This window comes from Panthera tigris, chromosome B4 (assembly GCF_018350195.1).
Source record: "Panthera tigris isolate Pti1 chromosome B4, P.tigris_Pti1_mat1.1, whole genome shotgun sequence".
NCBI lineage: Eukaryota > Metazoa > Chordata > Mammalia > Carnivora > Felidae > Panthera > Panthera tigris.
In genome coordinates this window covers 137,665,799-137,693,404 of record NC_056666.1, presented here as the reverse complement: position 1 = coordinate 137,693,404, position 27,606 = coordinate 137,665,799, and the positions used below count along the sequence as shown (strand labels likewise).

General features: G+C 59.2%; 1 protein-coding gene across 3 annotated transcripts in view; it reads right to left on the bottom strand.

Moving 5' to 3' along the window:
* TBC1D22A (TBC1 domain family member 22A) overlaps positions 1–27,606 on the bottom strand; it is a 320,332-nt gene that overhangs the window by 283,475 nt on the left and 9,251 nt on the right. The window contains exons 2-4 of one of the 3 annotated variants that reach the window (XM_042993557.1): positions 15,212–15,268; positions 14,084–14,412; positions 8,400–8,576 (exon numbers count right to left, since the gene is read on the bottom strand). In XM_042993557.1, coding sequence (XP_042849491.1) covers positions 8,400–8,576; positions 14,084–14,412; positions 15,212–15,268 — 563 coding nt within the window. The remainder of the gene's footprint in view (positions 1–8,399; positions 8,577–14,083; positions 14,413–15,211; positions 15,269–27,606) is intronic. The other 2 variants (XM_042993558.1, XM_042993559.1) reach the window with 2 other exon arrangements.

Below are 27,606 nucleotides of genomic sequence, written 5' to 3'. Positions count from 1 at the left end.
AGCCACACGGCCTCTGACCTCAGGGAACTAGACATCCGGGAAGGTGACGCAAACCTGCAAACCCATCTGAGCGACGCACGGGGCTGGCTGTCTACCCAGGACCCATCCCTCCCTCTTTCCTGCCACCAGAACCCCACTTTCAAAGTGCCGACGGCTGAGCCGCACGAGATACTCATTTGTCAGGGTCCCTTGCAGCTAGGGGTCGACGTGTGACCCAGCTCTGGCCAAACTCTGCTTTCCTGATACGAATCCAGGTGCCGGGGTGACTGCCCTTCACCTCGCACGAGACGGTGACCGCCATCTTGCCACCCCCGGCTTCGATGGCTGATGACAACGCAGCGAACCAACTCCAACAAGCTACCTCCCCCCGCGTCACGTGGAGAAAACTAAACCCCAGTTGTCTCGAAGTCCCCGAGTCTGATTCTGTCACCCGCAGCCGACGCAAGTGCTCACTGATAGCCCTCAACGCGAGGCACCCCGCGTCGGCCGGTGAGACGGGTACCTGAGCCGCGATGAGAGGCAGAGAGGTCGGGGGGGCTGCGTCACAGCTGCAGAGGGCAAGCAGCGGTTCTTGCGTGTAGGCCCCCCGCCCCCCTCGCTCACCCTCACAGAGGAAGCAGGCCCCGCGGCCTCACCCCCGTCACGCGCTCCGCCAACATCCAACCCTACAAAGCCAAGTATCGGAGTGAAAAGACAAACGTGTGAAAGACTGACTTTTAAGTCTGTAAAGGAGACTCACGAACGCGTTTTTAACATTAGCTCTTAGGATCACCCACAGAAAACCGTCACTCAACAGAGTTCCCTGAACGAGCCCGGAGAGGTCTCCTGTCAAACTGCGGGTCTGCTCTGCTCGCGATCCTGCAGGAAGTACCGTCTCTCGCCGCGTCACACTCGGTCTGGTCTGTTCCAAGCGGGGTGCCACTACGCGCGGCCCACGGCGGACCCGTGGCCTGGAGGAAGGACGCCGGGGGCGGCGTGTCCCCGGGGCCCTCGTGCTCCCGTCCCAAGGCCGCGATGACACGGGGAGCCGACGTGGGAAGTACCTCCCAGGGGAGCTCGGCAGCCGGCAGGACGCACAGACCACAACGCTCGGCATGCGGGCACAGTGGAGATTTTTTTTAACATTTTTCATTTCTTTCTGAGAGACCAAGGGAGACAGAGAGCAAGCAGGGGAGGGGCAGAGACGAAGGGAGACACAGAATCCGAAGCAGCTCCAGGCTCTGAGCCGTCAGCACAGACAGGGTGGGGCTCGAACCCACGGACCGGGAGATCACACCCTGAGTCCGAGTCAGACGCTCAACTGACCGAGCCGCCAGGGGCCCCCACGGTGGCAAATCTGCCGGTCGGTTTTATCCTCCTTCCCATCTCTCTAACCTCCCACAACACCGTGTTAGTGAGGCTCACAAAAGCGCCAGGGCGGAGAAACGAGGCCGAGGAGGAGGCGTGCGGCCCCCGACCCGGGTGGGAGGACGGCCGGCCGAGAGCGGGGCCCACGCGGGGCAAAGGCTCTGAAGGGCCGGCGGGGTGGAACTGACAGGGCAAGCAGCAGGGACGCTGCCCGCGGTGACAGGACGTGTGGTGCGGCTGCCGCACCATCGTTCAGACAGCGGGAGTCACTGAGTAATTCAAGGAACAAAAGCGGAGGGAGGGGACCAGGTGTGCCCAAAGGGAGGGCAGAAACGTCCAGCCGTCGCTCAGCGGGCCGAGGGCGAAGGGTGCTCTGCGGGAAGGCAGCGCCGGCTGAGGAGGCGCCACAGCGGGTGGGGCGAGGGCATCAGGCAGACGCTGCCCACGGTCCAGTCGAGAGATCCACGTGACGAGGTGACACTTGAGCAGAGACCTGGAGGAAGTGAGTCACGCGGAAATCCGGGGCAGAGGGACGGTGGTGCTGAGGCCTGGGAGGCGGGGAGAGGAAGGGCCAGGTCAGGTCAGGTCAGGCCCTGAAGGTGGGGAGAGGAGCAGGAGGAGGAGGAGGGATGAGGTAGGGGGGAAGGAAGAGGGGAGGGAGAGAGGGGGAGGGAGCGGGGAGAGAAGAGCAGGGGAGGGACGAGGGAGCAGAGGGCAGGAGGAGGGGAGGCTGCAGGGTGGGACAGGGGGAGAGGAGCAGGAGGAGGAGGAGGGATGAGGTAGGGGGGAAGGAAGAGGGGAGGGAGAGAGGGGGAGGGAGCGGGGAGAGAAGAGCAGGGGAGGGACGAGGGAGCAGGGGGCAGGAGCAGAGGCCAAGGTTGGGGGGGAGGAGCAGGAGGAGAGGAGAGGAGAGGTGCGGGTGGTATGGGTCAGAGCGAGAAGAGGGGGGAAGGGGGGAGGGGAGGAGAGGAGCAGGGCAGCGGGGAGAAGCAGCACGTGTCTGAGACCAGCGCGCGGCTGGGGTGGCCTGCACAGAACACAGAGAGTCACTGCTACAGGAGGCTGCACAAACCACAAAGACTAGGTGGCCCTTAGTCCCCACCCCCCGCCCCGCGGGGTCTCTGCTCTTGGGTAGCTCCCAGTGTCATCCTCCCCAGGCAGACTCCAGGGAAAGGCGGAGTTGGCTGGAGCTCTCCTGTTGCCCCTCTCACCCTTCAGCCGTCCCAAGCTCCCCAAGACCACCTTCGCCCTGAGGACACGCTGCTCGCTGCTCGGAGGTGCACTGCTGCGGCGACGCAGCTCCGGCTGCAGGGCCGGCGCCTGGCCACCAGAGGGCGATGCGGGGCGCTGCCGGCCCACGGCCAGGACCCGGGAGAGCAGAAGCGCCCTCCGGCCACAGAGCCTGCAGTCATCCCGCAGCGCCCAGGGCAAGCCCTCTGCCCCAGGCTCTCTGAGGAGGCCCTGGGGAATGAAAAGACCCCTCTCCCTCAGGCCTCTGAAGAGCACCGAGAAGGCCGGTGGCCACGCTAACCGGGAATAAGTGCGGGGGGAGCCTGCATCGGGACCGGCTCCCACCCCCCAGAACCTCACCGTAGGGCCCCGGGGCCCGCCTGCTGCACCCAAGTCTCAACCTCCTCAGCTGCCAACCAGGGCCAGACCCGCCCGGAGCAGAGAGCCGGCATGTCGGGGTCAGGACCACTGCCACACATTCTGACTCGTCTCTGCATTCAATGCTCTAACCTGCCGAGCACCACCGCTTAGCCCGGCCCACCTTAACGTGCTCGGCCGCTCACATCAGCCTACGGTGAGATAGAACCGGCCGACGCAAAGCCCAGTCCACAGCAGGGCGCTGACCGCTTCGTGTAACTGCTCGAACACCGTGCAGAAAGTGAGGGACAGAACGGTCGTCGGCGGACCACCGCTGACCCTCGCGATCGAGAGGCTGACGGGAGCCGTGGCCGCTGCCCAGCATCACGAGAGGAGCGAACCGCGGATCGCTGGCCCAGGAAAAGATCAAACTCAAAATTCCAAGTACAACTTCCACTGGATGCGCATCGCTTTGGCACCATCGTAAAGTCTGGAAACAGTAAACTGAACTATTGCCAAGCCAGGGACCGTCCCCGTGGAGGAATACAGAGCACTAGCCACGGACCGTCCCCACGTACAGACGCACGCACGGGGCGCCAGCCGGGGAACGTCCACACGTACGGATACGCGCACAGAGAGCTGCACCAGCACAAAGAAAGCACCCAAAACGGCAGCACGTGGGCAGTTACTTGGACACACTGCTCTCCCTGGCTCTGTTTCATGAGCACCTGATTCTGTGTCCCCAGTGAAACAACGCGTCTCTGTGTGTACCAGCCACCCCCTCCTACAGCCCTAGGCTCCCACCATAACGGTCTGGGCCTGCCTTGCTCCCCAGTCTACCCGGCTTCACGTCCAACCAGGCGCCAGCACCCCCCTCCGCCAGCCCTGCGGCACCCCCAGCCCACAGCCTCGGCCCCCTCCCAAGTCTACTACCCTGATCTCTTCCCTACCCCTCCACACTCCCAAGTGGCTGCCCAAGGACCCACCCGCAGCCCCAGGATGCTGGCGACACCCTGCCTGGAAATCTTCCGTGGATCTTTCTTCCATGGAAGAAATTTCAGATGCCCTGTGCCAAGCTTTGCTCCCCTGGTTCAAAACCTTCCAGAGGCTTCATGCTGAGCTCCTCCTTTGTGCCTTCGGCACCCTCAGGACCTGCCCCTTCCTGCTTGTTGGCCTCTGTCCCCCTCCCAGCCCTCCCCCACCAGGCCCTGGGCCTCAGGGCTTGGGTGCCCTGTCCCGCAGCTGGCTGCCCCTGGAAGACCCCTCCCCGCCTTCAAATCGACCTTCCCTTAAAGGTGCCTATTCCAGGGGCACCTGGGGGGCTCAGTCGTTTAAGTGTCCGACTCTTGATTTTGGCTCAGGTCACAATCTCGCAGCTTGTGAGTTCGAGCTCCATGTCAGGCTCCATGCTGACAGCTTGGAATTCTCTCTCTCCCCTCTTTCTGTGTCCCTCCCCGGCTGGCTATCACTCTCTCTCTCTCTCTCTCAAAATAAATAAGGAAACTTTTAAATAAAGAAATGAAGAAACAAAAGAGCCTGTTCCCAAGGGTCTTTGCTGGCCGCTCATCTCCAGCAGCACCCAGCCTTTACCTCGGCAGTTTTGTTCTCCACGTGCACTTAGCACCTTCTGGTAGTTTCCAGCGCCCTGAATGTGCGTGTGTGTGTGCCCGCCTTCCTGTCTCCTCACACGGGAATGTCAGCTCCTGGAGAGCGGGGCCCCGGGGGTCTGGCTCCCTGTTTCTGCCCAGCGCCCACACCAAGAGCGAGTGAACTATGCGGGCACTTCACGTAAATGACCTCCTGGTCACAAGACCCCGCAGGGTGGGCCTCGTTTCTCCAGTCACGCAGTCAGGGCCTGACGCTGGGGCTGAACTGCCTCGTCCCGCCATCACGGCCCCGCGGGACTGTCCTCCAGCCCCAGGCCCCGTGGGGACAGCTAACTCCAAGTCTCGCTTCCGGGGTGAACAGCTCCACAGACCCCCTCCTCCCAACAGCCGCCTCGCCTCCCTGCCTCCTACTCGGACGCTCGCCAGCCTCGAGCCAGCCTCAGTGCTCACTGGAACTACGAGTCCGGGCACCCGGCCTCGCTCCTTCTCTAGTCGCGTCTGAACACCTGGAGTGCCAGGGCCGGGCGCCTCACACCCTTGACCTCAAGGCCCCACGCCCAGGAGGCGCTGGCTCCGCGGGCCTCGGGACCCGCGTGTTTTGCACACGGCCCGATCCCACTCCCACGCAGCCGCACGCGATAAAAACGAACGTCTCCAAGTGTCATTTTCTCGGGCTTCAAAGCAGGCAGCCTTTTGCACAAGTAAATATTGAGTCAATGCTAAGAGCAGAATGAGCTGTTAAGTTCTATTTGCTACTTTCATCCCCAGGCTCATAACCGAGCACAAGCTAAACAAAGAGAAACAGCTCTCCGCCGACGAAATGACATTCAGCAGGTAGAATCATTTCTGTGGGCACTTCTCACATCAGTGATTTGCTTCTCCAACATTGGCAAATATTTGCCACTTATGTCTTTTATGTAATGTGAAGATAATATATTCCACTGTCTTCCAAAGCTATCTTAAATGCCTTATAAAAACAGGCAATTCACTGGCTGTGTTTTCTCCTGCCGCTACACACCAATCCAGTAATTGTTTAAATTTGAAAGCTGTGGTTTTAGCTTCTTGGTGTTAGATTTAATACTTAACTAGCAGGCTGAAGAGAGAAAAAGCTCGGAAGGCCACCAGCCCAACAAAAGAATCTCATTTGTACATGTTAACCTTTCATCCTGCCCGTACGCGGCCCCTCTGCCGACAGGCCGTGACCGCTTTGTTCCTAAGTAGGACTCTGGTTTCCCCAAGCCGCGTCCGTGACCACGTCCGTGAGAAGCCTGACGGGGGCCCCGATCCTGAACCAGAGCTGCACCTCCCGTCAGACCTAGCTCGTCTTCACCGACCACCTCCTCGCCGCCTACTGTTAGAGACCGCTTAACTCAACCAGGGGGACGTGAGCAAACCACCCTGACTCGTCAGTGACCACACAGTGACCAGTACGTCAGTGCCCGGAAAATCAAGTTAAAGGGAGACGGCCCAAGGCAAACGAACCAGAACAAGGCACCGACCACACCGGTCGGCGTCCATCCTGTGCGGGCACGCTCTCGGGCACCGCACACGCATCGTCCCCTGGATCTGCACACCCGGCCCCGCCAGCGCCACGGGGAGGACCGACGAGGACAGCGGGGGCAGGACCGGGCTCGCTCCCTCCGGGGGCCGGAGAGCAGTGTCCTCAGCATCCCCACCCTCCCTCCGTGACTCGACCTCCCCGCACCGCCTCTGGGGCACAGCTGTGCTGGCGGGCTAGAAAAGCGAGTGGCTGAGGCATATCCTCAAACCCTGAGAGCGGACTCCTTCGCACCAGGTCCACCTGACACCCCGTGGTGGGCTAGACCCCGGCCGCCCAGCTGCCAGGCTCCCCTCTGCCGCACCCACACCCGGGATGCTCTACGAGTGGCCCGGTCATTAGCGTGGGGTCTGATAGGCTGTCCCCAAGCCCACTGTAGTAACAGCAGTGACGAGGCACAGTGACGAGTCCCGAGGCACCGCAGATAGGCAGGCCGCACAGCAGAGCACAGGCCGGGCGCTCCGTCAGCACGAGCGCAGGAAATACACCGTGAAGTCCAAAGGCGTGGGCAGAGCAGCATTACCACGCGTGTGGAGAAAGAACACTGGTCGTGCAAATGCGCAGACACCAAAGTCTCTCTCTAGAAATTACTTCTGAATTAGCAAAGGAAAAGAGGAACCTTCCAGCAGTGGAACAGACAGACGCCAACTTAACCAAGTGACTGGACGGGACTCATCCACTTGGGACAAGCCAGTGGTGGCCTCCTGCCATGGCGACGAGACCACAAACCTCTTAGGTGACCTTCCTGCCAACGACGGGCCCGAATCTCACCCGCAGAAACGAGACGAGCCACGCTGACGGACACCACGGAAGAGCGGGCCTGCCCTCTTCCAAAACACCGACACCCGGGGACACGGCGCGAGGCTGGGACGCTGCTCCAGGCCGCCAGAGATGAGGGACGAGGAAGAAGACAGCCAGCGCATCGCCGAGACGACAGGCACGATGCGAACATGGGCCGTGGCGGAGAGAAGAGCGCCGTATCGACGTGCGATGTCCCGACTCTGGCAACAGTGCTGTGGTTACACCCAGAGTCTCTGCGCTTGGAAAACACGCAGAGACAGACGTTCTCAGGAGGAAAGGGATGCGATGCGTCCAACAGACTCAAACTCCAACGTTTGGGAAAAACGCGCATACACACAAGCACACACACAGAACGAAAAGGGGCAAAATGCAAACGACTGGGGAATTAACGTGGGTGTCGCCTGGACCGCTCTTGCAACTTTTTTGCAAATCTGAAATCACATGAAAATAGCAAGTGTAAAACATCACATGCCTCCACCGTGTCTGGAAGATGGCGCCCAGAAGTTGGCAGGCAGAGGCGGTGGGGGAGGCGGGCATGCCGCCGCACGTTCTTCGGTGCTGCGTGAATGTGTGACACGTGCACGCACAAAGCCATCAACAGAATGAGCACACAACCCTTCTGTGTGCAGGGGAACAACCCTTCTGCACGCAGAGGGGAGCACCTTGGTGGACAGGGCCGCTCGGCTTCCAGGCTCCGCCCACCCGGCCTCCCCCAGGCCCTGCAGCCCAGCCGCGTGCCTCGTGCGCCACCTGCTGGCCGAGTGGGACGCCGCCCGCCTTGGCGCGCCAGCCCCGGGGCCAGCCACCCTGGCACCTGCCCAGCTATGAGCCATCTCATGACGGCGGCCACATCCCGCCTTCCGGAGAGCGCCCGCATCCAGCGAGACGCCCCACGCGGAGGGACACTCCACAGAGACGAGACGTACAAAGGAAAGCTCACAGGCGGCAGGCAAGTGAACTCCAGCAGAGAGGTTTCAAGGCAAGAGCGTGCCTCAGAGCCCGTGCGGCTCCCATGGCCCCCACGCGGCTCCCATGGCCCCCGGGAACCAGGCTGGGACTGCACTGTCCCCTGCTGGCCTGCCCCCCGAGCCCTGCCTTGGCTCCTCCCCACCGCGAGCACTCACGGCCTGTCACACACCACACCGACCCTGAGCCCCCAGAGGAAGGTGCGAGGTCAGCAGCAGTCACGCCGCCGGTCACCAGCCCTGCGCCCCATGAACACTATGAAGAGCGGGGACGTCAGCCTGGCTGGTCCTGCGGAGCAAACGAGAGTGGCTCCAAAAGCCGAAGGAGCTCCACGGGGGCACAAAGGAGAAAGGACAGAAAATCCCAGATCAACCGCGCTGGGAGCAAGTTACCGAAACGCGTCTAAAGTAAAGCATAAGGACAAACGACTCTCCTCCTCGGGACTTGCTGGCAGGACAACACAAACAGACGTCCTCACGAGGTAACCCCAGAACGCGGCACAGCCACACGCCCTCCACCAGTGATGGACTTACCGAGGTCCGTGTTGGGACCGGCCAGAAGTTGCTTGAACTTGTCGAGCCGGGAGGCCTCTCTTTCACTTAACGCTGAGCTGCTGAGGGTGCTGGGGTCTGACGTCCCGCCAAGTGCGACGGTCACCGAGTGCGGCAGAGACTGGGACCTCTGCAAAGGGGCGGCGTCGCTGGCACTTTCTGCAGAGAGAGAGAGAGAGAGAGAGAGTGCGCGCACGCAGGGGGTGAGGACGGCCTCCCGGAGGCCCCAGCGGCCATTCCCCATGAAGAAGGCCCCACCTGTGCCACTTTCCCTCGGTGAGCGCCACTGTGTCACCGCTGTCCCTTCCTCCCGTCACCGGGCAGTGCAGACCCGGGTTTCTTGGGCAATGAAATGAAACTAGAGGACGCCCACGACGCCCGGCCACCTCACCGGCGACACGGACACGCCCACGCAAAGGCAAAATGGTGATGCCCAGAAAACGTGCCTCAGGGCAGACCGACGGTCAGGGTCCTCCAAAGCAGGCCTGCCAGGCGTACCAGGCGACACCGCCCGAGGACCTGTTGACACCGAGCAAGGATGCGGGTCCCCCCGGCCTGAGCATGGAAGGAAACCACCGAGTCACACGTGGAGGGGAACAAGGCCCACAAACGCACTGAGGACTCCCAGATCTCCCCACGCCCCACAGGGGAGGTGGGGCAGGGACCCTCACCAAGAGAAAGCTCAGGAAGCAAGAGCCCACCACACGTAGGGGAGGGGCAGCAGCTGCGGGCCTGCCCGGCCCTCACCCAGAGTACCTACCACCACGCGCGAAGGCCCAGCGACCCCGCGACTGGACGCACAGGACCGAGGTGAAGCAGTGCACGAAACCCAGCAAGCCAGGACCGGGAACAGCCACAGGAGAGAGCCCAAGGCCCAACAGGCCACTCACAAAGAGCCACCGGGACCAACAGGGGCCCACGAGCAAACGGCAGTGACGGGTGCACACCCCCAGGTCTAAATACCATCGAGGGTTCACACCTTCCAAAAATGAGATTTAAAGCAGAGGGATAAATAAGCTCCAGGAAATGAAATGGGGCCAGAGACAGACACGTGAAGCGTGCATGCCGGCTGCTGGCAGCGGCTGGAGGACCCCCACTGTCCCTCCCGTCGGCAGAGCGGACCCATCACCCTAAAAACCCAGATGGGGAAGGCTTCACACAGAAACCCTCAGGCCACGGGGCAGCAAGGCGGCCCACGGCCTCTGGGCAGAGTCCGGCCCAGTCAGGCTTCCAGAAAAGCCCACAGAAGTGGGCGTCATGGTGAGAGCACCTCCCGGCCCCTCCTCAGGGCTGACCCCTCACCTGCAGGAGGCGTCCCGCTGGCCCACCTCGGGGAGGGCTCTGCAGGGAGAGGGAACGGGGAGGGTAGTGGCGGGATGTTCAGACCCCCCCCACAACACCACCACCCTCAGAATCTATCACCGAGCTACGTGTCATGATTCTTTAGGAAAAACAATGGGCAGAAAGAACAGTCCCCCTTCTATCGCAGAACTAAGCGTGCTGATCTCACTCCTCTGCGATCGGACAGGATCAGTGCGATTTATGAGAACACGTGACAAGGGGCACCTGGGTGGCTCGGTCAGTTAAGTGTCTGGTTCTCGATTTCGGCTCAGGTCACGATCTCACGGTTCTTGAGTTCAAGCCCCACATTGAGGATACGTGAGGACCACTGACTCCTGCACGGAGCACACATCCGGTCACTCTACGATGGGGCAGGTGGGGTCTGGAAGGCACAGCGACGGCAGGTCCCCCCAGGAAGCCGGAAGGCCGACAGCCAGGTCCCCCTGCTACCGTGAGTGGCAAACGCGTCGGCCTCCCCCCTCCGGGGCCCCTCGGAGCGGGTCTAACCTTCACCAGTCAGGGCCCACCCACTACCCGCTCGCAGCTCAGTCACGGTCAGCGACCGACACAGACCTCACCTGGCCGTGCCCCCTTCCCGGCAGACACGCACCTTGCCACGAAGCCAGCGGCAGCCTAAATCAAGCAAGCGCGCCTGACTCCAGGTCTAGATCTCTCAGGTGTTTGCTCAGGAAGGCAGGACGGCCTAGAGGTAAAGAACAGGCACCGGGAAGGCCAGCCTGAGAGCGCCACGCGGCACAGCACTGAATTTTCAGGCCGCTGTCTCTCAGGGGCAGACACTGAGCAGGTGACGTGCGTGCCCCAAGGTGACGCGCCGTAAAGGCACGGGCGCCCGACACGAATGCTGGCCGTGGCAAGGACAAGCAGCGCTCCGAGCGGACCGTGCCCCGTGGAATGCAGCGTCCCGGGCTTTCCCAATGGCACAGCACCGCGCCACGCGCACTCTCGTCACATGGAATTCACAGGTCCCTCACCTGAACAGCGGCCGTGTGGCCCATGCAGGGACGAGGGTGGGGCGGGGTGTGGAGGCAGGGACCGCACGTGGTCACCAGGCCCCGAGGACAGCCCCGCGTACCTCAGCAACATTTACGGAATGAGCCGGTACAGCAAGGGGAAACAAAGGGAGTGGGACGTGGTCCCTGCCCTCGGGGAACCCGCAAAGCATACAGATGAAGCGTAAAGACGGACGCGACCCCACAGGGAAGCCAGCCGACCCGGCACCTCCCCGCCAGAGCCCGGAGCCTCACCCTCCCGGAAACCCTACGGATCTCACCTCCTCTCTGAAACCTTCCATGATATGCCCCTGGCCCTCCTCAACAAGACAAACCCGGGACTTCTACACCCGGGTGCTTCTGGGTCCCATCCACCACCCTGAGGCCCCGTCCCGCTCTCGGAGGTGAAAGACTCACCTCCTCGCGTCTCCCCACTAGACTCCCACCAGGTGCCAGTCGACACCTCCGCGCGGGGCCCGGTCGAGCAGGAACGAGCACCGACGTGTCCGTCTTGGCGCAGACACAGAGTGAGCCATCCCGACGACAAACGGGCCACCAAGGGGACTGGACACAGGCCCATGGGTTCTGCCCGCCACTGCCAGCCCCCCGGGGGGGTCAGCTCCCTAAGGGGCCACCTCGGCACTGCGTATGGGTGCGGGGGGCTTGGGGGGGGGGGGGCAGCCAGCCCTGGTCTCCGCCCACTCCACGCCAGGAGCAGCCACTCCCTGCCCCAGATGCCACAACCAGCAAAGTCCCCTGGGGCTGGACTCGCCGGTGGACAGGCCCCACCCTAGGCAGTGAGGCCGGAGGCTGGCGGCAGGCCCTGGAGTCAGACGCCGGGGGCTTGAGCCCTGCGCCACACCACGCAGACCGCCACTCCGGGCAAGCCGTGTGACTTCTCTGTGCCTCCCCCGTAAACTCGCTCCTACAGCAGCTGCAGAGTCTGCCGGGGTCCGCCCATGATGAGGGCCCGCCACAGGCCTTGCCACGTGGCCACGGCGGACAGTCCACGAATGCCGGCTGCTATCGTGACACGGGGGTTTTCACCCAGAGCAGACAAAGGAAAGACGTTGCACTCCCAGGCAGGGGGAGGCAGGGAGAGGCAGGGGGAGGCAGGGGGCAGTTGCAGTTATCGGCCCCCGCCCCCAGCACGAGCCGCCAGGAGCACCTTCCACTTGGCTTTTACAGGAGGCGGCCACGCCAAGGCCCCCCACCCTGGCTGGACCCAACCGTGCACGTGGCCACAGGCTGAATGCTCTGCACCCCGAAGTTCGTACGTTGAAGTCCTGCCCCCCGACGGGATGGTGTTAGGAAGAAGGGCCTCTGGGAGGTGATCGGGTTTAGAGGAGGTCAGGAGGCTGGGGTTCCCACGGTGGCATTAGCGCTCTCGTAAGAGTCACAAGACAGTGGGTCTCCCCCTCTGGTCCCCCCTCACGTGGGGATACCGCCGTCCGCACCCAAAGAGGGCCTTCGCCAGGATCCAACCATGTTGGTGGCCTGATCTCAGACTTCCAGCCTCCAGAACTCTGTTCATACTCCATCTGGTCTATGGGATTCTCGCTACAGCCACCCCACTGACCAACACCGGCCCCACATCTCTGGGGTGCTGAGGCCCCCTCCAGCAACTGCTCGGACGGCGGGTATTACAGAGGCTCTACCCAGGCCCCCGAGACGTGAGAAGATGCCTCAATGGCTCGCATCAGCACAGCAAAGGGCAGAGGAGCACGGGGTGCCTGCCCACAGCAAGAGGTGCGTAGGCTGAGGGTGCGCAGGGGGACGGTCAGAAGGCAGGGGGCAGTCAGTGCAGGGGGTGGTCAGCACATAGGAGGCAGTCAGTGCAGGAGGCGGTCAGTGCAGGGGGTGGTCAGTGCAGGGACAGTGAGTGCAGGGGCGGTTAATGCAGGGGCGGTTAGTATGGGGGGCGGTCAGCACGCAGGGGAGGTCAGTGCAGGGGGCAGTCAGTGCAGAGGGTGGTCGGCACGTAGGGGGCAGTCAGTGCAGGGGGTAGTCAATGCAGGAGGTGGTCAGTGCGGGGGCGGTCAGTGCAGGGGGGGTTAGTGGGGGGGCAGTCAGCGCAGGGGGCGGTCAGCATGTAGGGGGCGGTCAGTGCGCATGGGGGGGGTGGTGCGCATGCAGGAGCCGGTCAACGCACGCAGGCCGAGGGCGCACAGGGACGGTCCATCGGTCACAGGGAGTCCCAACCCACTTGTGGAAGCCCTACCCGGACTTTCATGTTCAGGCTCAAATACTTTGAAGTTCACTCTATTTTAGAAAAAAATAGTTTAGATTCCAATATGCAAACTGATCACCACACTCTCACCTAAGGAGACTTGTGGCATCTCAAAAGTTAATCAACCCGTGGGAAGGGTTTCTGAAGACAGGCCAGGTACGGACACCAGCTCCGGGTGTGCCGGAAGGGAAACCTGAGGCCGCCCTCACCAGCGTACGGGGACAAGCCTGGGAGGGGGAGCCAGTGAGGGCGTGGTCGCACTGGCCCCTCTGCTGCCGGTGCCCACGCCTCCCTCCCGCACCTTCTCAGAAAGGCGCCCCGAGGCCTCACCTGTGATTCCGCCCCAGGGTCCTGCCTGCTCTCACGACCGTGCCCCGCCTCTATTTTGACCTTTGGCTCTTTGTCACCTCCCCGCACACTCTGTGCCTCCTTGCCGATCATGAATAGGTCGGTGTCCGTCCCCCCCCACCGCCAGAACGCGCTCCAGGGCAAGGACTCCCCTGGGGGCCCCCAAGCCCTGAGAGCGGTGCCTGAACCATCCCAGAAGCTCGTCAGATACCGGCTGTCTTACATCACAGGCCCCCGAAAACAAAAAGAACCACAGTAACCACAGCAATCTCGAGAAAGGCCACGGAGAGCCAGGCACAGGGTACCAGACACACGCCGATCCCATCCTTCAGTTTATAACCTGAACTCACCACTCCAAACCCCGGACCCCACCCCAGCCCCACCCCCATGTGTACCTGACCCCGGGGCAGGGGATCGCTGGAAGCTGCCGACAGAGGTGCAGGCTCTGAACGTGCCAGCAGCCTGGCCCCTCGGCTGCAAATGTCACCCCCGGAACAACCGGGGTGCACTTAGGAGGGAGACGGGGTCCCCCGGGGCCTTGCACTAGCCACGTCTCCCACGACCAGCCACAAAAGCCACATACCCTGCCCCCGCACTTGGAGGAGAGAAGCGCTCAGCTGGGAGGGCAAAGAAAAGTCCACCGCGGGCACGCAGGGAGCTCCTGCCGCACCCAGAACGGAACCCGCCTAATCTCCCACAGGGAGAGGACTCCGGCCCCTTCTCTCTCAGAAACGCACCCCGTCTGCTCGGTGCCCCCATCCCACCTGCAGGACAGGATGTGTGGCTCTCGCTGACGGACTTCACCAGCCGGAGGTCACCGCTCGGCACCGCGGGAGGCTCGGGCGGCCTGCGGCGCTCCTGCCGCTGGCTGTGGTTGCGCAGGACGCGGTTGGCCGTCTCCATGACCACCTCGGTGTTCAGGCTCTCGGCCGCCATGGCCAGGAGCTCATCGTCGTCTTCGCTGGCATCCCAGGCGTCGCTGGTGTTGCTCTCAAACTCCTGGAAGGTGCTGGTCCTCCTGGCCTTCACCGGTGTGGTGGGCACCTTGGGCGTGGCCTTGAGCAGGCTGCGAAGCAAAGGCAGGTCTTTGCTTGTCCTCCCGGAGGCCCGAGAGGATCCCCCCCAGATCCCGTCAGGAAGGAGCCCCCCGGTGGGACAGTGCACACGTGAGGGTTCCACTTCAGCTGAGCTGAGGGTAAAGCTGAGGGTAAAAGCAAACACGATCCAAAGAAGCATCCAGAAGAAGACTCGTAAGGATTTAGCGGCAGGAAGGAGAGGCTTTCGAGGGCCAGTCACGCTGAGCAGCCTCGGCCCTCGTACGGAACCGATTTGGGAGCAAACGCAGCAATGCACAGTAAGGACACTCAGACCTGCTCCCCAAACCTCCCGCTGGCCGGTGCCTGCACACCTCCCGGGGAGGCTGTCCACAGAACACAGGCCTCTGGTACGCGGACCTGGAGAGAGCACAGCTTCCACAAGGTCCTTAAACAAGGACAGCGCGGTCCTGCGGGGCCACAGTGCCTCTCGCGTGCCTCTGGGGCAGAGCCCAGACCCAGAGGCACAGCAGGCCCCAGGCGGCCGCGCAGAGTGCGGCCAAGGGCGAGGAAGTAAACCCACCGCCGTGAGCCAGGCCCTGCCCCACCAGCTCAGGGGGTGCCAGCCCCGGGCTCTCCCGCACAGGCTCCCCCACCTCGGGCCGGGCTTCCAAGTCTGCCTTCCTCCAGAGGACAGGCCGTGCGAGGCCCCGACACGTGTCTGCGGAAGGGAAGACCGCTCGCCTCCCCCTCAGGAATCCCAGGGAGCCGGAGGGCCACCACGGCGCCCAAGAGCGTGCCTAAAGCAGCCTGAGTCCAGGCCTCACTTACGTGCCATGTAACAGTGGGTCGAAGGGGGGGTGCTGGGCGCCATACACATGCTGGATGCTGTTTAAAAAAGAGAAGGGAGACCGGTTAGCTTCTCTTCCGCCTCCCCAAGAGCCCACCACTGACTCAGGAAAAGGACCAGTTCCCAGCGACCCACACACGAGCCTGAGAGCAGCAACTCTCCATCAGCTGCCACGGGTCCCAAGGGCCCGTCCGGGAGGGATGAATGCTGCCACACAAGCCCGCACGCACAAACAACGGGGCATTCAGCCCGCCCTGCAAATGGGCCTCGGCCCGGGGCCCCAGGCAGCACCGGTGACGAGGCCACGGAGGGCCGGGGGCTACTCCCAAAGCTCCGGCAGCCTCTGCTCTCCGGCCGGGTGCCACCAGCAGGACTTAGCCCTGATGACCAAATGCCCATCTGGAAATTCTCACCTGGTACCACTCTGTCTAAAGACAAAACGCAGAATTACAAAGAGAAGATAAATGTAGTTTTGTAGGGGCGCCTGGGAGGCTCAGTCGGTTGAGCGTCCGACTTCAGCCCGGGTCACGATCTCACGGTCCGTGAGTTCGAGCCCCACATGGGGCTCTGTGCCGACAGCTCAGAGCCTGGACCTGCTTCAGATTCTGTGTCTCCCCCTCTCTCTGTCCCTCCCCTGCTCACGCTCTGTCTCTTTCTTTCAAAAATAAACATTAAAAAAAATTTTTTTTCATTAAAAAACATAGTCTTTTAAAGACGTAATAGTCTTCTCGTAAAACTCCTCAGCTCATCAGAATAAACTTGGAAAATGGCAGGCGAGCAGGGTGGTCAGCTGAGCAGCCCGACCCACACCCCCTCCTCCTGGGCCGGGGGGGGGGCTTCCAGCCGGGAAGGCCAGGTGACCCGGCACAGGTGAGTCAGAGGTAGCGCAGCCCCTCCTGGTTTCACGGCACACACCCCTGGCCCGCAGCCGTTCCCTCTCTTCCTGCCTGGAACTCAGGCGGGAGGCCTCGAGATTCCTCGGCCTTCGTGCCACGGTGAGAAACAACCTTGAGATACGGACCAGCCCGGAACGCGGCCGAACGGGGAGATGAGAGAGCGCAGTCCACCCGTCCGCCCCCCTCGGGCTCCCACTTACATGAAACAAACAGAGCCCACTCTTCCAGCCGCTAGCAGGGAGACCTCCTGTCACCGTCCGCACACAAGAGACAACCACAGTAACACCGACACAGCAGCCGGCCGGCGGTGCGCACACGCGAAAACAAAGGCAGACGCCGGGGCGTTTCACGCAAAGAAGAATGTTTTCATTTTTAAATTTTTTTTTTCAACGGTTTTTTATTTATTTTTGGGACAGAGAGAGACAGAGCCTGAACGGGGGAGGGGCAGAGAGAGAGGGAGACACAGAATCGGAAACAGGCTCCAGGCTCCGAGCCATCAGCCCAGAGCCCGACGCGGGGCTCGAACTCACGGACCGCGAGATCGTGACCTGAGCCGAAGTCGGACACTTAACCGACTGTGCCACCCAGGCGCCCCAATGTTTTCATTTTTAAAGACAGAATGCAAGCCTACCTTTTTCACTCAGCAACATGCCATGACCCTTTCCCCGTATCGTTACCTTTCAATTTACGTAAATGCATTTATTGACCTTATATTTATTGACCTTATATATGACCTTATATTGGCCTTTGATACGTGCGAAAACATACACGCGCCCTATCAGATTCAAAAACGTGATGAGAAGGGCACAAATTTCTCTGCCACTCCTTGTAAACCTGTAATTACTTCCAACGTTTGACAGGTTTTAAAAGTGGTAACAGCAGAATGAGCGCCAGGTGACCCATGCCCGCTCCACCTCCCTGGACAGCATCACCTTTAACCTCGCTGTCCCACCACATAACCGCGTCGTAACCGAAGCGCTGCCCACCGTGATGCGTCCTGTCCACACGGCAGCCGGGGGGACAACCAAATCACTGCCGATTTTATGGGAGAAAAGGGCTCCCAACGCTGCCTGTGTGTCCCCCCAGTCATTCAGAAGGTTAAACAATTTTGAAACCCTTTTGTTCGCTTGTGCTACTCCATTCAGTAAACCGCCTACTCGGGCCCTTTGTCCGTCGTTCCAAGGGGGCGTTCGCCGTCTTCCTACTGCACCCTAAAAACCTTTTTGGAAACAGAGGATTTCTTGTCATTCAGGCAGTGTGGCTGGCAGAACAGTGGCCCCTAAAGACATCGTAATCGCAGAACCTGTGAATGTGTCCCCTCACACGGCACAGGGGGCTCTACACACGCAATCAAACACATAAATGTCGGGTGTAGCCTGGGCGAGCCAGGTGGCCCGATCCGATCATGAGTCCTTAAAAGCCTTCCCGCCCTCTGAGAGGGAGCGAGGCCATGAAGAATGCTCAGATCAAGGCTACACTGCTCACTACGAAGATGGTGAAAGGGGGCCACGAGCCAAGGCTCGTGGGAAGCCTCTAGAAGCCGGAGAGAGGAAGGAAACGCCTTCTCCCTGGAACCTCCAGAAAGCCCTGCCAACACCTTCCTTTTAGCCCACCAACCCCAGGTCAGACTTCTGACCTCCAGAACCGTAAGATAATTCGTGGGTATTATAAGCCAACGGGTTTGTGGTGATCTGTCACAGCAGCAAGAGAAAGCCAGAACGTAGAACAGAATGGTGACAGACAAGGTGACAAATCCGTCTGCCTGGTTTGTGGAAGCTCAAAGGTCTATGTTGGTAAGTCAACCTCACTTTCATGCTTTACCCAGGGCTCTGCTCTGACGACTATACCCCAAAAGGACCACCCCAGGGGCACAGGGGTCTCAGGTGGTTGAGAGGCTGACTCTTGATTTCAGCTCGGGTCATGATCCCAGGGTCGTGGGATTGAGCCCCGTGTTGGGCTCCATGACGAGTGTGGAGCCTGCTTGGGATTCTCAATCTCTCTCTCTCTCTCTCTCTCTCTCTCTCTCTCTCTCTCCCCCCCCCCAGCCCCCAACCTCTTTTCCTCGCTCACACACTCTAAGATTAAAAACAAAGGCCCACCCCCACTGTCTCAGCCCATTCCAACCCTAACAAACACACCACACATGGGGCAGCAGCTTATAAGCAAAGGCATTTATTCCTCACGGTTCTGGAGGCCGGAAGTCCAAGATCAAAGCACTTCCGGGCTGCAGAAGGTGCCGCCTCACTGTGTCCTCACCCGGCAGGCGGCTGGCTGCGATGGCACAGGCGAAGGGGCAGGGGACGGGGCAGGGGAGGTCCCTGGGGTGTCTTTTATAAAGGCCCTAATCCCACCCCGGTGGGCGGGGGACACCTCCACCCTCAGGACCTCCCCACCCCCCAAAGGCCCCGCCTCCTAACACCCTCACTCTGGGGGTCAGGGCTTCCCACGGGTTTAGGAATTAGGAAGCACAGGAACGTTCAGCCACCAGACCTACCGAGCCGGCGTAAGTATTCCACCGTATCCTCATGGTTTCGTTTCTTACCCTTAAGTTTTCAGCCACCTAGAATTTCTTTTATTTTGCTACGTACTGTGTAAGAAAACTGTTTTTAAAAAATAATCAACTGTTCCAATGCAATTTGTCAAAAACCTATCCTTTTCACCACTGGTTTGAGGACACCATCTTCGAAATGCGGCATTTATACTGGGTCATTTTTTCAGCCGTCCATCCGTTCCTCCACTCCTGTGCCTGTGGCACAGCACTTCAATTACATAAAATATTCCCTTTTAAAAGGGGCGCCTAGGTGGCTCAGTCGGTTGGGCGTCTGACTCCGGCTCAGGTCACGATCTCGCGGTCCGTGGGTTCGAGCCCCGCATCGGGCTCTGTGCTGACAGCTCAGAGCCTGGAGCCTGCTTCGGATTCTGTGTCTCCCTCTCTCTCTGCCCCTCTCCTGCTTGTGCTGTCTCTCCGTCTCTCTCTCAAAAATAAATAAACACTGAAAACAATTTTTTTTATCGTTCCCTTTTATATCCTAAAATTTTTCGGCAGAATTTAATAAACATTTGAAAGCTACCACCTTGTGACGGGCATTACGGGGAGTCCCAGGCAGGCAAAGACAAGCACACAGCACTACAAACTCTTAAGAACGTTGAAGTTTACTTACAAAGATAAAAAAGTGAATTGGCATTTATAATGTTCTAGGAGAACAAACACGTGATGAACCGGAACATTGTTCGACGGAATAGTATTTGGTTATGAAACGAGTGCCGACGCTACAGGAAGAACGTTGAAAACATTACGCTAAGTGCCAGAAGCCAGTCGTATAAAACACCTATTACATGACCCCAGTTATGTGACATGCCTAGAACGGAAATCTATGGAGACAGAAGGCAGGTTAGTGGTTGCTTGGGGCGAGGGATGGGGAGCTGGGGTGACAGCCAAAGAGTACAGGGCTTCTTTTTGAGGTGATAAACACTCTGATATTGACAGTGGTGATGGTTACGGGAAGTCTTTGGATACACTGCAAAACCACTGAATCTCACCCTTCAAATGAGTGAGTGGTGTCCCATGTGAATTTTTTTTTAATTTTTTAAATGTTTATTTTTGACAGAGAGAGACGGAGAGAGAGAGAGAGAGAGAGTGCATGAGTGGAGGAGGGGCAGAAAGAGAGAGAGAGGGAGACACAGAATCCGATTCAGTCTCCCGGTTCCGAGCTGTCAGCACAGAGCCCGACGTGGGGCTCAAACCCACGAACCGCGAGATCATGACCTGAGCCGAAGTCGGACACTTAACCGACTAAGCCACCCAGGCGCCCCTGTCCCATGTGAATTTAAACGGGTGAACGGCATTGTATGTGAATCTGAATAAACATATCATCTTTTTGAAAGGCAACACAGCTTCCAGCTGGTTCTCTCGGGTTCTCTCCCGGAACCCAGCCACCATGCTCTGAAGAAGCCCAGACTTGCCACAGGGGGAGCCCACATGTAAGCACCAGAGCCAACGGCTTGAGGTGAGGTCCCAGCAGATGGCCAGCATCAACCGCGACACGCATGAGTGACCAGCCTTCTTCTGATTTCCCTCCCAGCTGCTGGACCTTCCGGTGACACCTGAGACACCATGGAACAGAGATGAGCCATCCCCACTGTGACTGGTCTGAATGAATGAACTGACCCTGATCCCTGACAGAACCCGTGGGCTCCTTTTCAAGGAAACCTATCAGCCTGCCTGGATTAAACACAACCTCTCTGTCATGGTCACGGTCCCTTTCCTGAAATATCCTGGAGGCCTCCCTGACCTTGGTACAAAGTCTCCAATTTTGGGGCTCCTGGGTGGCTCAGGCTGGTAAGCGTCCAACTCTTGATCTCGGCTCAGGTCACGATCTCACAGTTCATGAGATCAAACCCCACACCAGCATGGAGCCTGCTTGGGATTCTCTCTCCCCCCCACTCTGCCCCTCCAGTGCACACTCGCTTGCCCTCTCTCTCTCAAAAATAAATAAACATAAGAAAGAAAGAAAGAAAGAAAGAAAGAAAGAAAGAAAGAAAGAAAGAAAGAAAGAGAAAAGGAAAGAAAGAAAAAGAAAAGAGAAAGAAAGAAAGAAAAGAGAAAAGAGAAAAAGAAAGAGAAAACAAAAGAAAAGAAAAGAAAAGAAAAGAAAAGGAAAGAAAGAAAGAAAGAAAGAAAAAGAAAAGGAAAGAAAGAAAGAGAAAAGAAAAGAGAAAGAAAGAAAAGAGAAAAGAGAAAAAGAAAGAGAAAAGAAGAGAAGAGAAGAGAAGAGAAAAGAAAAGAAAAGAAAAGAAAGAAAGAAAGAAAGAAAAAGAAAAAAGAAAGTCGGTCAGTCTCCAGTCTTAGAATCAAAGGGCCTGGGTTCAAGTCCTAGGTCCAATAAGGACAAGCCGGCACAGTGCTAACCCAGTAACTGCTGAGCTCTAGCTCCCTCGTCCCAGACCTAAGAACACGTAAAAAAGGGGCCGGCCATGGATGACAGCGGCCTGAGTGCCACAGAGCGATCCACAGACCGCACCCACCAGTACCCTCAATCCACTTTGTTCCCCTGAACCACTCCCTATGTCTCAACACGCGCACACAGCTCACAGCCAGCAGGCAGTGGTCTCGGCCTACTGCGAGCACGTCGTTTCCCCCGAGTCCTGCCCTTCACCGCACACCTCGGGCCCCTCCCCTCCCGGGACAGCGCACACACATGAATTCTGCACGGGCACCCCACTTGTGCTTAGTGAGCAGAAAATGTTCCAACAAAGTTCAGGTTCAGATTAAAAGGCATCACTTTTTATCTTATTAAAATTGCATTTTTATCTGCTCTTGCGTAGCTAAAAAGAAAAACAGGCTTCGGCTAAAACCATTTTAAAAGAAAAAATAGCAGCTAACATACCCACCTCATTTCACATAATGAAATTGTTCTTTAAAAAATATGTTAACCAATAAGCTTTTTAATAAACTGCACTGCTCTGAAACACTACAGTAACTCGCTGCTTTAGAGAGGACCCTAGTGATTCCTGAGGAAAAGCAGATACACACGACAATGCCACTCCCAGGTACACACCGTGGGAAACCCCGGCATAAGGACACGGGAGACAGATTCCACAACATCGGTAATACTACAAAGAAAAGAAAAATTTAAGAAAACCCTAGATGTCCATGATCAATTGAATGACGAATAAGCAAACGGGAACATATACATTTAACAGGAGTACCAGCCACAACAGACAGGAAGAACGACAAGCATGAGGTTGGTAAGCTTCATAAACATACCACTGAAGAGTAACTTGGATACAGACAGTATGACATCATTTACAGAACGTGTTTTCTTAATGTTTATCTCTTTTTGAGAGAGACAGAGAGACAGAGCTCAAGCGGAAAAGGGGCAGAGAGGGCTCCAGGCTCCGAGCTGTCAGCACAGAGCCCAACGCGGGGTCTCAACTCACAAACCACGAGATCGTGACCTGAGCTGGAGTCGGACGCTTACCCGACTGAGCCACCCAGGCGCCCCGTTTATACAAAGTTTTAAAAACGGAAAATGAAACTCATTTTGGATACGTGTACGAGTGGTCAAAACTCCTACTGCACGCAAGGAAAACAAATTCAGAATAGTGACAGTGGGTAGGGGTGAGTGGAGAGGGGAGCTGGGTCCAGGGACAGAATCCAGTGGCTTCAACTCTACACGTGTAACAGCTTATTCCTCACACCGGGTGGCGGGCCTGGCATGCTCCCCGCGAGGCTGCCAGGAGCTCCGTCTCTGCCACCCAGAGGGCCAGAAGGCGGAGCGCTCCTCAAGGACGCGTTCCTGGCCAGCCCCGGGCCCGCCCGGCCACCCCTGTTCTGGCTGCACGATGCACAGAAGCCTTTCAAAAGAAAGCACCACAGCTTTAGTCGTCAGAGAAATGCAAACCGAAACCACAGTGGGAGACCGTGTCACCCCAGAAGGCTGGCAAAAATTAGGAAGGGGACACAAGCGTTGGCAAGAACGGGAAGGCTCTGAACCTCCTGCGCTGCCGAGAGGATACACAGTGGGGCGGCCGCTCTGAGGACAGGCCGGGGGTCCTCCGAGGTCAGTTGCCGCGTGACCCTGTGCTTCCGCTCCGAGGAATGCAGCCCAGAGAAATGAAAACGTCCGTGGGCACAAAGGAAGTACTGTTTGTGACTGTCCTCTTGGTGGCAGCCAGAACGCAGAAGCACTCCAAATGCCCGTCAGCGAGCAAGCGCCGGGCTCACGCGGGGCCGCCCCCACACGATGGGGCACGATCAAGTGACCAAAAGGCGTGTAGCGCGAACACACGCACACACTCCGACGTGGACGGGCCCCGAAAACGCGCTCCGTGAAGGAGGCCAGTCACAGAGGGCCGCACCTCACATGATTCCAAACGCAAGAAACGTCCAGAAGAAGCACATCTACAGAAACAAGTAGCCTATGGCTGCCAGGGGCCGGCGGGGGGAGGGAGGGGGCGTCACTGCTAGTGAGCGAGGGGCTCCCGCGCGCGTGCAGCTCACACTCTCAAGTTCACGGCGGCGGTGGCCGTACTCCGTAAACCGACGAAAATTACTGCGTTGTGCGCTTTAAGCAGGGGAAATACAGGACGTGCCGATGAGATCTCCGTGGAGATGCCGCACGGAGGGAGGGGGGCAGGAGGGCAGGGAAGAACCAGCGGGGCCCTCCACCCGGACCGGATGCCCAGGAAGGTGGCTGTGCCGCGGGGGGAGGCCTGATCCCGCACGGGCCCCCGGCCTACAGCGTCACCCACAGACCTCCGAACAGGCCCGAACAACACAGGCCCGCGAGGCTACCGCCACAGAACCAAACGTTGCCACAGCTTCAGGGGAAAACGACACCAGGCGTCACCCCCAGACTAAGACAGTGAGACTTAAGAAGGATGGACGTGTGACCAGCAGACAACAGCAGGAGCCACAGCTGTATTTTCCGGGCGGATGGGCATGAATCCCGATGACCACACAACCCAGCGGCCAGGAAGGATGCTCAAATGGAAAAACAGAACGAACGTAGTGTCACGGAGTCCAACCCTGTGGCCTGACCGAGGCTCCCATCCAGGTGAGAGAGACGGCCCAGACACGGGTGGAGAGATGCCGGGGAGGGCAGCCCGAAGGGGACCCCCCCCAACACCCCCCAGTTCCCAACACAGCCTCCTGCATGAGGCACAGAAGGCACCGCCGGAAGCCACCAGGCAGGGGAAGGCAGGCGAGGAAGATGGGGTGAAGCCGAGGTTCACCGCAGGCAGGAGCTGGCAGCGAGGGGCGCCTCTCGTCGGAGGCGGTCACGGGTGAGGACAGGCTGGGGACACTGGTCAGAAGGGGGAGGCCCAGAGAAGAGACGGGGCCCCTGACATCAGTGCAGGCTCCTCAGGACTCAGCCTCTCCGCCTTTACGACACGGTTCAGGGAAAGTTTAATAAAAACCAGAATCGAGGGCGGTCCGGGGCCCGCTTGTGGACAGCCAGGTGCTCGGGCCTGGTCTTCACGTCGAGAGCACACTTCACTCGAGCCACTCAGCAAACACTGTCCGGCCCAACACTGGTGCTAGAAAGATGCCAGGGAGCCAGTGACAGCCCGCACCTGTTCCTGCCTCGATGGCAGACAATTGCTAGAACACAGGTAATAGGCAAATGAGCTCAAAGTCCCAGGGCAGAAGTCAGGGAGGAAGGAGGAATGCCGCGAGGCCTCCAGGTTTTGACAAAAAGGTGATTCTCGGGGCGCCTGGGTGGCTTGGTCGGTTGAGCGTCCGACTTCGGCTCAGGTCACGATCTCGCGGTCCGTGAGTTCGAGCCCCGCGTCCGGCTCTGTGCTGACAGCTCACAGCCTGGAGCCTGCTTCGGATTCTGTGTCTCCCTCTCTCTGACCCTCCCCTGTTCATGCTCTGTCTCTCTCTGTCTCAAAAATAAATAAACGTTAAAAAAAAATTTAAAAAAAAAAAAAAAAAAAGGTGATTCTCCTGCGCTTCCTGGCAAACAGCTTTCTGGTTTAACGTGGACCCCCTACACCAAGGCCTCGGCTGTGAAACAAAACAGACAGAACAGGGCCAGAACGGCATTTTCTCAATGAAAGGTTAAACAGCAGTGGGTGAGGGGTGCCTGTGTGGCTCAGTCGGTTAAGTATCGGACTTTGGCTCAGGTCATGATCTCGTAGTTCGTGAGTTTGAGTCCCGTGTCAGGCTCTGTCCTGTCAGCGGGGAGCCTGCTTGGGATTCTCTCTCCCTCTCTCTGCCCCTGCCCCGTTCATGCTCACTCTCTCTCTCTCTTGCGCGCTCTCTCTCTCTCTCAAAAATAATCAAACATTAAAAATATATTTAAAAAAAATGTAAAAAGCAGTGGGTGAAAATGGCCCTGAGCCAGTGAAGCATGAGAGGAAGGAAATGTCCTAAGCGTCAGAAAGTGAACGACAAATCCTATGGCTGCATTTAGGGCAAAATGCTTCCTGGGGCGCAGACGTGTAAAGTCAACAGGCAGGTCCGGCCGCCGGCCCCCGGCTCGTGGCTCAGTGCCCCCACTGCGCTCACCAGCAGCTTTCTGAAATACGAACTAAATTAGCAACTGATTTACCATCAGACTCATCCGAACACACAGTGATGCTCCCCAGGTTTATAAAATATTCAGAAGAAGTAAGTTTTCCAAGGAAATTAACCTTAGAGGGCTTCCGAGGAAAACGTAGGAAGCACCATTAACACAGCAGCAACAATGTCCCTCCGCCCCCGCGGCACAATCTGAAACCCTCCGTCCCGTGGAGGGAACACGCGGCCCCACGGACCCAGACCAGAGCATCTCCTGTGCTGTCCCACCACCAACGACCATGCCACCCCACTCCGCTCTGTCCCCTGAGAAAGGGACAGAGACTTGTCTCCTGTCAAGCTCCCTGTGGCCCCCAAAACCCAGCAGGGACTTGGGCAATTACTGAGCCAATCAGCAAGCTGTTTCGTGGACGTCTCTTGAAACAGATCTTGGAAATGAGCATGTTTACAGTAAAATTTTCCTTCACAAGAGAAAAGCACTATGCGAACACATGGGTACAGAGAACAGGCTGGTGGCTGTCAGACATGCGGGGCCGGGGTGGGGGGGGGCAGGGGAAAACGGGGGAAGGTGGGCAGAAGGTTCCATCTCCTGGTGACAAGATCAGTAAGTCCTGGGGACATGGCGTGCAGCACGGGGACTGTAGTTAATAACACCGTGTCGCATAATCGAAAGTTGCTAAGAGAGTAAATCTTTTTTTTTTAATGTGAAATGTATTGTCCAATTGGTTTCCATACAACACCCAGTGCTCATCCCAACCGGTGCCCTCCTCAGTGCCATCACCCCTCTCCCCTCCCTCCCGCCCCCCATCAACCCTCAGTTTATTCGCAGTTTTTAAGGGTCTGCCAAGAGAGTAAATCTTAAAAGCTCTCATCGCAAGAAAAACAATCTGTCGCCATGCGTGGTGACCAACGTTAAGGACAGACTGTGGTGATGGGTTCACAACACGCACACACACACTTGTGTCAAATCATTGTGTCGCACGCCCGGAGCCAATACCATCCCTCCACCGAAGCAAAAGCAGCGTGCGTTTATCAGAAATGGGAAGAAGGACGGAGAAGGCTCTGGGGTCGGCAGGACAGGGCAGCGTGGCAGCCCCCACTGAGCCCCATTTCCCCGCCCGTCCCCTCGCGGCTGCTCCCCTCAATCCCGCCCTCACCTGGCCTCCAGCTTGCTCTCTCCACCCCCCACGCCACCGCACCCCCTATCCTGCCAGCCTGTCTGGACTCCTCTGCGCGTCCCTGACCTCCACTCCCCAGTCCTGCCTTCCTCCCACTGGACCAGAAACCACGCCCTCTCCCGACACTGCCTGCCCACCCGCAGGCGAAGGGTTCTCAAACCGCTGCCTCTGGGCACCACCGCCCACCCAGCCACACGCTCCCCACGTCGCATCAGCGGGTCCACCGCAAGCGCAGCTGTGCCCCGACGGTCACACCTCACACCCACTTCTCAGTGTCCAGCCCCGGACACCCAGCGCCAACCAGGCAGGAACGCGGACAAGCGCCCCTGCCTCCTGCACCCCCTCACGCCCTCCCTGGGACGCCCGCCGTCCCCACCGCCCTGGATCAGGGCTCCGTTTCTTCTCCGGACCAGGTCACCAACCCCTTCTGCGACTCACTCTCCACCAACGGCGATCCCCGGATCCGAGGGCCACCTCCCCTCCTCCCTCAAGCAGGCCACCCGCATTCAGACGGTCTTCATGTCCCCCTAGACCCTGAAACACTCTCCCCTCTGTCACTGTCCCGAGAGAGAGCTACAGCTGCCCCCAGCCAGCCTCGGCTCTGCCAGTCAGAGGTCCGCTTCGCTCCCCAGCTTAAAGTCTGCGAGGTCTTCCAGTTGCCCTCGGGGAACAACCGGAACCTTCTCTGCCCCCCTCCGGCCCCTCCCCACATGGCCACCCCCGGCTGGGGCCAGCGTACCCCCGTCACAGCACTGGCCTCCAGCGCTCTCCGTCTGGCCGTCCGTCCCCGTCCATCAGGTGCCCGCCGGGAGTGCTCTTGTCCGCCTTTCCCTCACCCGGGCCCTCCTTCGGGCCCCCTCACTGCCAAGAAGGCTGGCCCCGGGCCGTGTCTACAGAGCACCCGCACAACCTCGTAAGGGACCAGAGGAAGTGACGGTCCCTCAAGGTCCAGCTTGAGGTCACCCCCACCCTCCAGCAGCAGGTGCCTCCCGTGCCCACGCTGCTGCGGGAATCACACCGCACCCCACGGGCTCCGGGCTGGGGGCCGGCCCCCCCCCCGGCAAACGTCGGCCTCGCAGTTGCAGGGTCTGGTGGGCACACAGAAGGCATCCCAAAACCGCCTGCGACATTTCGTGCTTCTTCATCGCACAAATGCCCGAACGATGAGGCACTGCAAATCTGACCAAGTCGCTAGGTTCCACAGAGGAGGGCACATTCCCTCGGCACGCCCGCTGACCCGCTCGCGCACCCCCCGGGCCCGACTGACCCTGTCA